The 12,508-nt window shown below is 36.0% G+C and overlaps 1 protein-coding gene across 1 annotated transcript in view; it reads left to right on the top strand.

The window, feature by feature from the left end:
* NSD2 (nuclear receptor binding SET domain protein 2) overlaps nucleotides 1–12,508 on the top strand; it is an 80,296-nt gene that overhangs the window by 44,766 nt on the left and 23,022 nt on the right. Inside the window, exons 13-18 of the mRNA XM_020992227.2 lie at nucleotides 54–233; nucleotides 676–832; nucleotides 985–1,190; nucleotides 6,932–7,035; nucleotides 8,614–8,883; nucleotides 10,471–10,587. Of these exons, the coding sequence (XP_020847886.2) occupies nucleotides 54–233; nucleotides 676–832; nucleotides 985–1,190; nucleotides 6,932–7,035; nucleotides 8,614–8,883; nucleotides 10,471–10,587 (1,034 nt within the window). The remainder of the gene's footprint in view (nucleotides 1–53; nucleotides 234–675; nucleotides 833–984; nucleotides 1,191–6,931; nucleotides 7,036–8,613; nucleotides 8,884–10,470; nucleotides 10,588–12,508) is intronic.

Below are 12,508 nucleotides of genomic sequence, written 5' to 3'. Positions count from 1 at the left end.
CAAATCAGAGATCTTGAAGTATTGGTATATTTAAACATTTGTGTACTTGATAGGTAAAATGATGCGATGTGTTCGCTGTCCTGTTGCTTATCACGGAGGAGATGGCTGCTTGGCTGCAGGGTGTTCAGTGATTGCTTCCAACAACATTGTTTGCACTAATCATTTCACTGCTCGGAAAGGAAAAAGTCATCATGCCCATGTGAATGTGAGCTGGTGCTTTGTTTGCTCGAAAGGTAAGGCATTTTTTTTGTTTCATTTATATTTAATCTATTGTTTGGATACCTTTTATCATTCTACTGAAAATAGCTTTTCAATGCAGTCGCTATGCTTGTCACATTTTTAAAGTGCTAAAATATACAGCAATAGTACATAAGCATCCTCTGATGGTGACTGTTCACAGTTGTCAATAGGCAAACATAACATAGTAACATTTTTGCAATTGTTGCTACCATGTAAGAGAATATTTCAAACTAAAATTAGAGCAAAATGTAATAGTGGTATGAACAGTAACAACTTTAACGTATCAAAATGTCAGCATTTACAGTGTCATTTTTCTTGAATTAGTATTTCAAAGTTAAATATATCACAGTTAATTTTGTTATATATTATGAGAAGTTAAATCAAGACCTGAATTGGAGTAAACAAAAGCTAACTAAGGTTTTCCATTTCACATAGGGGGAAGCCTGTTATGCTGTGAGTCATGTCCAGCAGCATTCCATCCAGACTGTTTGAATATTGAAATGCCAGATGGCAGTTGGTATTGCAATGACTGCAGAGCTGGAAAAAAGCTTCATTTTCAAGACATCATTTGGGTCAAACTTGGAAACTACAGGTCTGTCTAATGAGTAGAAATTCATGCTGATTATGCCTGTGGTTTTTTCCCCCCTCTTTTCAGTTTAGATTAAATTGTGAAAAATATTTAAAATTATTATTCCTATCCATGAAAGGTTTTTAAGTATGTAATTTAAAAAATTTGTCATGTAGATGGTGGCCTGCAGAAGTTTGCCATCCAAAAAATGTTCCTCCAAATATTCAGAAAATGAAGCATGAGATTGGAGAGTTTCCTGTGTTTTTCTTTGGATCTAAAGATTATTACTGGACACATCAGGCACGAGTCTTTCCCTATATGGAAGGAGACCGCGGAAGCAGATATCAAGGAATTAAAGGAATTGGAAAAGTCTTCAAGAATGGTATTGAAATAAAAATACGTTGTTTAGTTTTTTTTCTAAAATGTCTTATGTTCACTATATTGATAGCCATCTTTTTTTCTTTGAAACTATACAGAAAAAAGGAAATAGAGCAAACATGTTGTATTTGCATTTTAAGACAAATAAGAGAAACTAAATTGTTTATAAATACTAGATTAGATAATATTGGATTAGAGAAGTATTAGTGTCATGAGTTTTTACTAGAGTAACATAGTTTGTATAAAGCTATATCCTGTGGCACTCTGCAGTATATCTATCTATCTATCTATCTGTCTGTATATATTCATTATTTGCAAGAATTAGTTATTTTAAATATTTTCTGGATTCTTTTATCTTACATATAAGTTTCATGTTTATCCGTTTTTTGACACTCAGAGAATTTGGGGTTAATAAAATACATTTTCATGTTAGTCTGGTTTTACTGTAAAGGAAAAAAGAGACTGTTGACATATTGTTACTGTACATCATTATGCCAATAAAGAACATAGTTTAAGCTGCAGTATAGTGGAATTCATAATTCAGTAAGATCCATTATTATAAGGTTTACTGCAATAGTTTTTTCTTTACGGTTTGACTGATCATAATTAGCTTCGATCCTTATCTACCCCAGTAGGATCATAGGTTTAGAGTTTGAAAGGACCGTAAATATCATTAAGTCCAACCCCTTCATTTTACAGATGAGGAAACTAAACTCCAGAGAAGTGATAGGCCTTGACCAGGGAGTAAAGTCAGTGACAGCCAGGATTCAAATTCCTGTCCTGTAGCTCCAGTCAGGGCTCTTTCCACTGTATCACACTGCCTTCCATGTTCTATTCTTATAGCTATGTTCAGGTATTCAAAATCTATTACTCAGCTAGTCTATGATATTCTCTACATTTGTTATAAAAACTTAAGAAAGATTTTCCTTCATTCAGATGTTTAGATTCATTTTTAGGATGAGTACAGAAATATCCTTTATAATAACCCCTTGTGGATTCAGTTATCATCTCTACACAGATGATTCCCAAATCTATATATCTAGCCTTCATCTATCTGCTGAGCTCCAGTCCCACATCACCAGCTGCCTTCTATACATCTCAATTTGAATCTCCTTATAAACATCTTATTGCACCTCACACACACTACATTCTACCTTCTCAAGCTAAACTGGCCAGTTTGTTCCTCCTCAAGCATGACATTCCATCTCCTGACTCAGTGGCTTTACACAGCCCTATTGAGGGCCTTACATGCTTTCTTTCCTTAGCTTAATTATAATATCTAGTTCCCACTAAGTCATAAATCTTTCCAAATATCTCCAATTGTTAATATTCTCATTTGCCCAAAAGGCAAAAAAAACCCTCCAGACTTTGTATATTTTATATTTATCTGTCTATATTTTCTGTTTTCCTTCAGTAAAATATACACTCCTTAAGGATAAGGTCTTTTTTTGACCTTTGCATTCCTAACACCTTGAACAGTGCCTAGTACCTGATAGATACTTAATAATTCTTGTTGAACTAAATTTGTTTCAAAATTAAGGATACAGATAGGGATGAGACCTGTGATTTCATTAGTACTGGGAAGTTCAAAAAGAGGGAAAACTCCTTTTACCAATGCAGATGGGCGTTTTCTCTGTATAGTCTTGGAGAGTGACCTACACTGTGAGAGATGGAGACTTTCCCAGGGTCACACACTCAGTTATGTGTCATAAGCAGCTCTCTTGCTTCAAGGACAAAGTTGACTTCAGAATTAGATTTTAATATTTGTCCAAATTGATGAGTTACTACTGAGTTGTCAGATACAACTAAATACAATGTTACTAAGAAGAACAGTTTTAAAAAGTAGAAAATCAATAATAAACCCCAAACATACTCAAAAGAAGAATTTAGACAAAGTAGATGTATTTGATTATGTGAAAGATGCACAACTACAAACAACATGCAGAATAAGAAAGATATAGATTAGGGGAAAAAATCTTTGTATTGAACAGGTTTGGTAAATTCTGGCATTTAAAATCTATAAGAAATTTGATGTAAGAGCCGTTCTCCAATAAGGAAATGGTTGCAGAACATAAACAAGAATTTCTCAAAAGAAAAAACAAACTATCAGCAATTATTTGAAAAAGGTCCAAATCTCTAATTTGAAAAGTAGTTTTGAGAATTCTAATTTGAGTCATGAAATTAAAATAGCTCTGAAATAGAACCTTATAACCATTAAATTAGCAAAGACACTTTTAGATAGCAAAGACTCTCTTAGATAATAAAATTCAGTGCTTGTGTGACTGTGGAAAAATTGACATGTTAATTGACTTGTGGTGCTGTGAATTGTTTCAGTCTTTTTTTTAGGTATAAATATAGAATTATATAGTAAGAGTTATAACAGTGTTTGTAGCCTTTATCTCAGCAATACCATTTCATATTTTATGCCCTAAAGATGTTACTGACAAGAAAAAAAGACCAATATGTATAAAGATAGTCCTAGTTACAGTATTTGTATAGCTAGACAAATCTTGGAAATAAACAATACCCTAACAACTTGGAAATGATTGAGACTAAATTATAGTGTATGAGTGTAATGGAATATTATTATGCTGAAAGAAAGTAGAAATAGGAAAAATTCATAGAAAAATGCTGTGACTTGAAGTAGAGAGGAAAGAATTAAAGGAAAATGTACCCAACTACCACAGCTATGTAAATACAGACAACATTAAGAAACAATAAAGTCTATGTTACATACATAAGATAATTTTGCTCTGTCTGAATAAAGTTAATGTATACAGTTTTTCAATCAATAAATTTTTATTAAATTTACTAAGTGCCTACTCTGCCAGGCATGGTGTTAAGAGCTAGGAATACAAACACAAAAGACAGTCCCTTACCCTTCATTAGCTCACAGTCTAATGGGGAGATAATATGCAAACTGTGTATAGAATAAATAGGAAATTATGAACAGCGGGAAGGCACTAGAATTAAGAAGGATTAAGAAAGGCTTCCTGTAGGAGGTGGGATTTTAGCTAGGAAGCCAAGAAGCAGAAATGAGGAAGGAGGGCATTCCAAGGCATGGGGGACAACCAGTGGAAATACTCAGAGTTAGAAAATATGGAATAATCTTGTGGGAGGAACAGCAAGAAGGTCATTGTCAGAGTACATGGGGTGAGTAAGGTATAAAAAGACTGGAAGGGTGTATGGGGGGAAGTGTGGGGGATAAATTATGAAGAGCTTTGAATGCTAAACAGAAGATTTAATATTTTGTCTAGGAAGGAACAGGGAGTCACTGGTTTATTGAGAATGTTGGAGAAGAGTGACATGGTCAGACATGCACTTTAGGAAAATCACTTTGGTGGCTGAATGGAAGATGGTTTGGAAAGGGAAAAGACTTGAGGCAGGCCAACCCAACAGCAGGCTATTGCAGTAGTACAGGAATGAGGTGAGGAGGCAGTGTCAGAGGAGAGAAGGGGGCATATTCAAGAGATGTTGCAAAGGTGAAATCAACAAGCTTAGGCACCAGATTAGATATGGGAGGCAAGAGATAGTGAGGAGTCAAGGATGACACCTCGTTTGCAAGCGTGGGTGACTGAGAGGATGGTGATGCCCTCAACAGTAATAGGGAAGTTTGTGGGGAAAATAATGAGTCAGTTTTGACTTGTTGAGTTGAATATGTCTATAAGACATTGAGTTCAAGATCTAATAGGCCATTGGTGATGTGAGAATGGAGGTTGGCAGAAAGATTAGAGCTGTATAAGTAGAATTGCAAATCAGCATATAAATGATAATTGAATCCCTGGGAGCTGATGAGATCACCAAGTGAAGTAGTATAGAGGAAGAAGAGAAGAAAGTTTAGGATAGAGCTCTGTGGGACACACATGGTTAGTGGGCATGACCTAGATGAAGATCTATCAAAGGAGACTGAGAAAGAGTGGTCAGATAAGTAGTAGGAGAACCAGGAAAGTAGAGTCACAGAAACCTAGAGAGAAGAAGAGTATCAAAGAGAAGGTGGTCAACATTGGCCATATTTGACTTTTAAAACTCTTCATAACCTGGCCCCTTTCCACCTTTCCATTTTTCTTCCATCTTAACTCTCTCTACATTTTCTGAGATCCACTGATTAGCTTCCTTGCTGTTCCTCAAACAACACACTCATCTCTTGACTCTCACTGGCTGTTCTCCCTGCTTAGAATTCTCTCCCTCCTTGTCTCCACCTCTTGACTTCTCTGGCATTCTTCAGGTCTCAACTGAAATCCTGTCTTCTGTACAAAAGCCTTTCCCAATTCCCCTTGATGCTAATGCCTTCTCTTTTCTGAGTTTATCTCCATTTATCTTGTACATAGCTTATTTGTGCATAACTATTTTCATGTTGATTCTTCCATTAGACTGAGCTCCTTGAAAACGGATGTTCCTTTTGGCTTTTTTTTTTTTTTTGTATTCCCAGTGCTTAGCACTCTATCTGATATATAGTTTTTTCATTTGTTTGTTTTTGGTTTTTTTTGGCTAGGCAATGCGGTTAAGTGACTTCCCCAGGGTCACACAGCTAGTAAGTGTTATGTGTCTAAGGGCACATTTGAACTCAGGTCCTCATGACTCCAGGGCCAGTGTTCTATCTACTGCGCCACCTAGCTGCCCCCTGGTACATAGTATTTTATAAATGCTTATTGACTTTGTTTGTTTTTAAAAATGTTCTCTTTTCTCATCTCTGTTTGTGCTTGTTGATGGAATTTCAAATTTTTATTAATAAAGTTTTTTTAATTAATGATAATATCTAAGTATTAAGTTAAGATGAAAATGTATTTTCAATCATAGACACACTTGTGTCAGCCTTATGTAGAGTAAGAAACTGGGAAGTATTCTTTATTGAGAGTAAATCATAAATTTTTTTTCCTTTTCTTTTATTATGCGAGTCAATGGGGTGAAGTGACTTGCCCAGAGTCACACAGCTAGTAACTGTCAAGTGTCTGAGGCCAGATTTGAACTTGTATTCCTGAATCCAGGGCCAGTGCTCTATCCACTGTGCAACCTAGCTGCCCCTCATAAATTTTTAAAAACAGGTTTTTATTGATATCTTTTGTTTTTACAAAACCTACATTTCCCCTAGTATTATCCTTCTCTGATCTCAGAGAACCTTTATAACAAAGAATTTTTTAAGAAGAAAAGGAGGGGACAATTCAAAACCAATGAACACGATGAAAACATCTGATGTTTTATGCTGCGTTCTGCACCCATGTTTTCCATCATTCCAAAGAAGGAGGAGGCGTTGTCTTCTCATCTGTCTTCTTTGGGCCCAAGCATGGCCTTTATAATTTGGCAACATTTAGTTTGGGTTTTGGTTTTCTTTCCATTTACATTGCTGTCAGTGTATATATTGTTTTCTTGGCTTGGCTTCATTTTGCATCAATTTATATAAGATTTCCATGCTTCCTTGTATTCATCATTTTCATATTTTCTTAGAGCACAGCAGTATTCCATTACATTCATGTACTGCAGTTAGTTAGGCCAGTCCCTAGTTGATGGCATCTACTTTGTTTCCACTTCTTTGTCACTACAAAAATTACTGCCAAAAATATCTTAGTGTATATTTAAACTTTAAATTCTTAGTGTCTTTTTCATTTTGTAACATAAGCCAGCATTCTGGATCAATTTAGCCATAAAATGACATTTGAGCAAGAGAAATTTTCAGGAATATAGAATAAAAGAGAGATGAGCTAATTGTATTAACAAGATTTCATACCCATATTTCATCAACTTTTTTAGCACTGCAGGAAGCTGAAGCTCGTTTTCGAGAAGTAAAGCTTCAGCGGGAAGCCAGAGAAACCCAGGAAAATGAACGTAAACCTCCACCTTACAAACACATTAAGGTGAGACTTTTAAATGTAAATATTTGAAGAAATTATTAGAGCATAGTGTTGAATGCAACATTGAGAAATTGGATAATTAGGTATTAATGAAGTTTAAATTGTTAAACATTTGTTGTGAATAGCTATGAATCTCAACAATGGACAGTTTGTATGGGCAAGCACACATTTATTATATGGTGTCATCATCTTCAGTAAATAGTGCCATGTAATACTATGGACAAGCCCAAGACAAATATAAAAGTACTTCAACACCAAGCAGTATGTGAACAGTGCAATATGAATAGTGCAGGTGATAATTTTTGTAGGAATTCTTTGAAAGATCACCCAGATAAAGAGCAAAATGATGTCATTTTGGAATTTAGTCTACAGGAATATCCCTTATAAGATTTATTACATAGAAGGGATGGGTTTTAAGTTTTACTTGCCATGGTTAGGTAGGATTTCAAGAAATCTAGGGGTGAACAAAAAGCGTTTCAAACAGTCATGGAATTCACAGTTGCACTCATGGGGAGATGGTCTGCTTGTGAGGGAAGTAAGCGATAATTCCATTGTAGTAGAAGAAAGTAATGGGAGCCAATGTATGGATGAGGTAGGTTACAGCCAGACTGTGGAGGACCTTGCTTTTGAGCATGGTGTCTGACATAGTGAAAGTCGTTGTAACTTTGTGTAGCTTTGATCATTGGAATTTGAGATTGAAGGGATGTTGTAGTATTTGAGGGTAAGAAAAAAATGAGCCAAATTAGAGAGATAGTGTTGGAATTGAAAGGACCTAGTAATTGGAGTTCACTAATTGAATATTTTTGTTCAGCACCAGTTAATGATGCCCATGTGCTTCCTGTTCTCAAATGGCTCATAATGTTATGATCACAATCTAGACACCAGGACCAGAAAGATCAAAGAGTCATCTCCCTGTCCCCTTTGTGTATTGTTTCTTTTCAGTTTCAGTGATAGGAGCTCCACTCAATACCTTGTCTCTGTGTCACTTTTCCCTACTACTGATAAAGTCTTTTACCTTTTGTTTTGTGAGGTCTTTGATTCTCCTTAAAATAAGTAAATACATACATACATATATATTTTACACATATACACATCCATGTACACATACACACACATACTCCATAAGCATGTACTCTGATTTTTAATAAAGTAGGACCCATCAAGGCTCTCTCCCCTTATATTTGATAATGCCACACCTTTAGATCCTTTTGGCTACCCTCCATTATATCATGGAGATGAGTATACAATTGAATGAAAGTAGAAGAAGAATCATTTTCATTGAATACTTTTTGGTTTTTCTTTGCTTCTCCCTCTACTGCCTTCTCCAGATTGGTATTAACTGAATTTAGAAAATTTGGAATTACCCATCCATTGTTGGTAAACTGTTGTACTCTAATGATGTCCACGTCCTGTTCTTTAGTCTCAGAAAAAAAGGCAAATAATTAACATTAATAAAATGTTGGCTGGATTTCTCATTTCACCTATAATGTATAAGATTTAAGGAACCTCATTGAAAATGAAGGCATATGAGGGATTCAGGTGTCCTGCCTTCCTTTAAAGTAGTTTAATTTCTACATTCAGGTGAATAAACCTTGTGGAAAAGTTCAAATATATACAGCTGATATTTCTGAAATTCCCAAATGCAACTGCAAGCCCACAGATGAAAATCCCTGTGGTTTCGACTCGGAGTGTTTAAATCGGATGTTAATGTATGAGTGCCACCCTCAAGTTTGTCCAGCAGGAGAGCAGTGCCAAAACCAGTGCTTTACCAAACGTCAGTACCCAGAGACAAAGATCATCAAAACTGATGGCAAAGGCTGGGGCCTGGTTGCCAAGAGGGACATTAAAAAGGTATGCAATATTTTTTCCCTGTAAGAGAATCAGAAAAGAGTGGTCTTTCAGAACTTTATTTAGAGTGGTCACTTGATCTAAAATTGGAAAACTTCTCAAAATATGATTAAACTCCTTACCTTTAAAATTTCTGTCCTGAAGCAAAGGTGGGAGTACTAGTTTGGTATTATAGGAAAGAAAATCTTACTCAAAAAGACAGCCCTGACCTTTGGAAGAAATAGTTAGTAGTCATGAAGAATTCTGCTATTGAAAGGGACGGAATGGAAAAGAGTGCTACTTCAGTTCTGTACAATCCCAAGTAGTAGGATTCAGGTAATATACTTAAATTCTTCTTTATGCTACCGCTTTAAAAATGTGTCTACAAATGTTTTTTGAATGCCTTTTTATCTTTGCTGCTGTGGTTCCAGAGTCCAAAAAAGTCTGCTGGTATAGATGCTTTAGTTCAACAAGAAGTAAATGAATATCTAGCTGGAATCCTGTGATAGATTAAATGGCAATCTTGTTTTTGTAAGAATGAACAATTGAGCACATGTAATGGAATTCTTCCCTTACCTCTCTAAATTTCTGTTTTATCCAGTCCATTTTGCTGTGTTTGACAGACTATATAAAAAGATTTCCCCACAGGAGATGTAATGGTCATATTAAAAAGAAGTTGTCATTCTAATCCAGTTTTTAAAGACCATTCTTTTCTTATTTTCTTGGTATCAAGTTTGATTCTGGGATGTTTAGGGGGAAGAGAGGCACTACCAGTGAATATCCTGAATGGTTAATGATATATTATGTGTGGTGAGGGTGAGGGGGTAGAAATAGAGGGATGGCTCACAGGAAGATCTGCTTTTGACACATACTGACTATGTGACCCTGAGGGATTCGCTTCTCAATGCCCTGTTAACTCTCTAAAACTACTAAGCAGATGCTAATCTGTACTGGTAAGGAAGTTTTCCTCCATCAGAGTTCTTTATACTTGTAAAGTTACAAGGCTGTTCTTATTGAATTAATCAGAAATGATGCCTAGAGAGATTGCCGTGACTCTCTTGGGGCCCCTAAAGTTTCCTAGACCTTAGAGAAGTTATTTGGTCTGGAAGGCATAGAGCTGAAAGGCAGATTGCATGTCACTAAGATTTCGTAGCTCAGACTTAAAAGTCTCTGATAATTTTCTGTGGTTATCTTCTGTTTTAATGAACAGACCTAGGAGAAAGCTTTCTTACAGAGGCAACAATTGTTTAGAGAAGTGACGTGGGTTAGAAATCCTTTAAAGCCTAAGTGGCATGTCCTTTGCAGTCAACCCCTGTTTCAGCTCTTCATTCTTAGGATCAAGCAATTCCTGCACTGTTTGGTAGTCTAGGAAAAAGTATATGAGCTGGGACATATGATTTTTATGCTTCAACCAAGTGCATTCTAAGCCTGTGGCTTTCTACAACCCACCTAAGGAGAGAATTAGTTCATCGGATATCTTTTGATCAGTACTTTAATATTAAGATGAGACTCTGTTCCTGTCCTAATTGATGTTGATGTAGGATATAAAATGTTCTCTTTGAACTATGTGTGGTATATTATTTATTATAGCTACATCCTTCTAACCTACAGGGAGAGTTTGTGAATGAGTATGTTGGAGAATTAATTGATGAAGAAGAATGTATGGCAAGAATCAAGTATGCACATGAAAATGACATCACACATTTCTATATGCTTACTATTGATAAGGTAATTCCAGGTGAATTTACATGGTAAATTTGAGATTTCTTAATGTTTTGTACTATGATGGTATCTTTAACACAGTTAATCCATTATAAATAATACTTTTTCTTTCTTTTATGAAATTATAGTCTTTCTTCCCTCTTTACCTTTTTAAAGGTAAAGGTAAATCTTTACTTTTAAGGCAACTAGGAAGCATAGTGGATAGAGCTCAGGGCCTGGGGTCATGAAGACCTGAGTTCAGGTTTGGCCTCTAAGCAAGTCACTTCTGCCTGCCTCAGTTTCTTCAACTGTGAAATGGGGGTAATAACAACACCTACCTCCCAAGGTTATGAGGATAAAGTGAGATCATATTTGTAAAGCATTTAGCACAGTGCCTGGTACATAGTAGGCACTATATAAATGCTTATTTATTCCCTTCTCTTCTTTATTAACATTGTAGTCAGAGTTAAAAAGCTTTGGATTCAAATCCCACTTCTGCCACATTCTAGCTGAGTGACCCCTGACAGGTCACCTAATTACTCTGTGTTCTAGGCTACTCTCTAAGACTGTGAGCTGCAGAGTCAGGAGTTCTCTATATCAATTTAAAACACAGGTCCAGTCCTTTCCTATTAACAGCATATTTCTTGAGTTTTTTACTCTGGAGTGACTAGTACAATCCACAGCATAAATAAGAGGCTTGCATTTATCTTTTTTTTTTCTTTTTTGGTGGGGCAATCAGGGTTAAGTGACTTGCCCAGCTAGTAAGTATCAAAGGTCTGAGGCTGGATTTGAACTCAGGTTCTCCTGACTCCAAGGCTGGAGCTCTATCCACTGTGCCACCTACCTGCCCCTTTGAATTTATCCTCTTTTGAAGCAGAATATTTCATCAGCTCCCATTTAACCCAGCAGGTATTTGTTAAGTACCTACTGTGTCCAAAATGTTATGGATACAAAGGCAAAATGAAACTGTCATTAATGTGAAGACTTACATTCTTCCATTCCGTAGAGAAGGACAATAACCTCTTTAATGATTAAGAGATGGAAATGCATTAGTAATGCAGGTGTAAGAAGAGAGGAGTTGTGTAACTTGCAAGCCTTTGGGAACAGCAGCAGGAAGTGTTCAGCCCAGGCCACCTCTAGTCCATGGCATTGAGGTGTGTAGTACTCTATGCTCAGATGCCAGAGTGAGCCCTGACAATCTCACTTTCTGAATTGTCAGCATTCCAGGGTGGCTAATCACAAGTCAGCATAGGGATCAGGTGAATCAAGCAAGGTGAAGGGCTCAACCTAAAAGATCGGTGGGGAGTATAGCCAGAGCCTAGCACAAAGCTGATGACAAGATGAGTAAACCTAAGAATACATCAGCTGGTACAAAAAAATTATTGCAAACTTAGAGATCTTCCCAAAAGACATAGTAACTATCTAACAAACAGAGACTGACAAGAAAACAGGATTTTCCATAAGGACTACACAAATACATGGAAGAATGAAGAGATAAATAAAAGCTCTGAATGAAAGAATTCTTACCTAAGAAATGGACTCCCTAAAAACTAGACTAGACCAAAAAAATAAATGATTCCATGAGACAGCACAAAATAGTAAAAACAAAATCAAAAGATTGAAAAAAAAATAGAAGAAAATATAAGATATCTGATGTTAAAAACAACTGAACTGGAAAATAGATCAAGGAGAGATACTTTAGGAATCTATCAGACTCTGAAAAATCATGATTAAAAAAACCCAATCCTGAACACTATAATTCAAGTAATCATAAATTAAAATTGCTTGGATATATTAGAGCCAGAAGGAAAAGTAAAGATAGAAAGAATCCACCAGTCACCTCTGGAAAGAAATTCCAAAAGGAACAATCCCAGGAATGTCATAGCCACAACCCAGAGTTCCCACATCATGCCATGAATATCTACAAAGAAGCCTTTCAAGTACCTAG

Source organism: Phascolarctos cinereus, unplaced genomic scaffold (assembly GCF_003287225.1).
Source record: "Phascolarctos cinereus isolate Bilbo 61053 unplaced genomic scaffold, phaCin_HiC Scaffold_9;HRSCAF=440, whole genome shotgun sequence".
Lineage (NCBI taxonomy): Eukaryota > Metazoa > Chordata > Mammalia > Diprotodontia > Phascolarctidae > Phascolarctos > Phascolarctos cinereus.
Note: the sequence above shows the minus strand (reverse complement) of the source record. Positions and strands in the feature narration are given on the sequence as shown.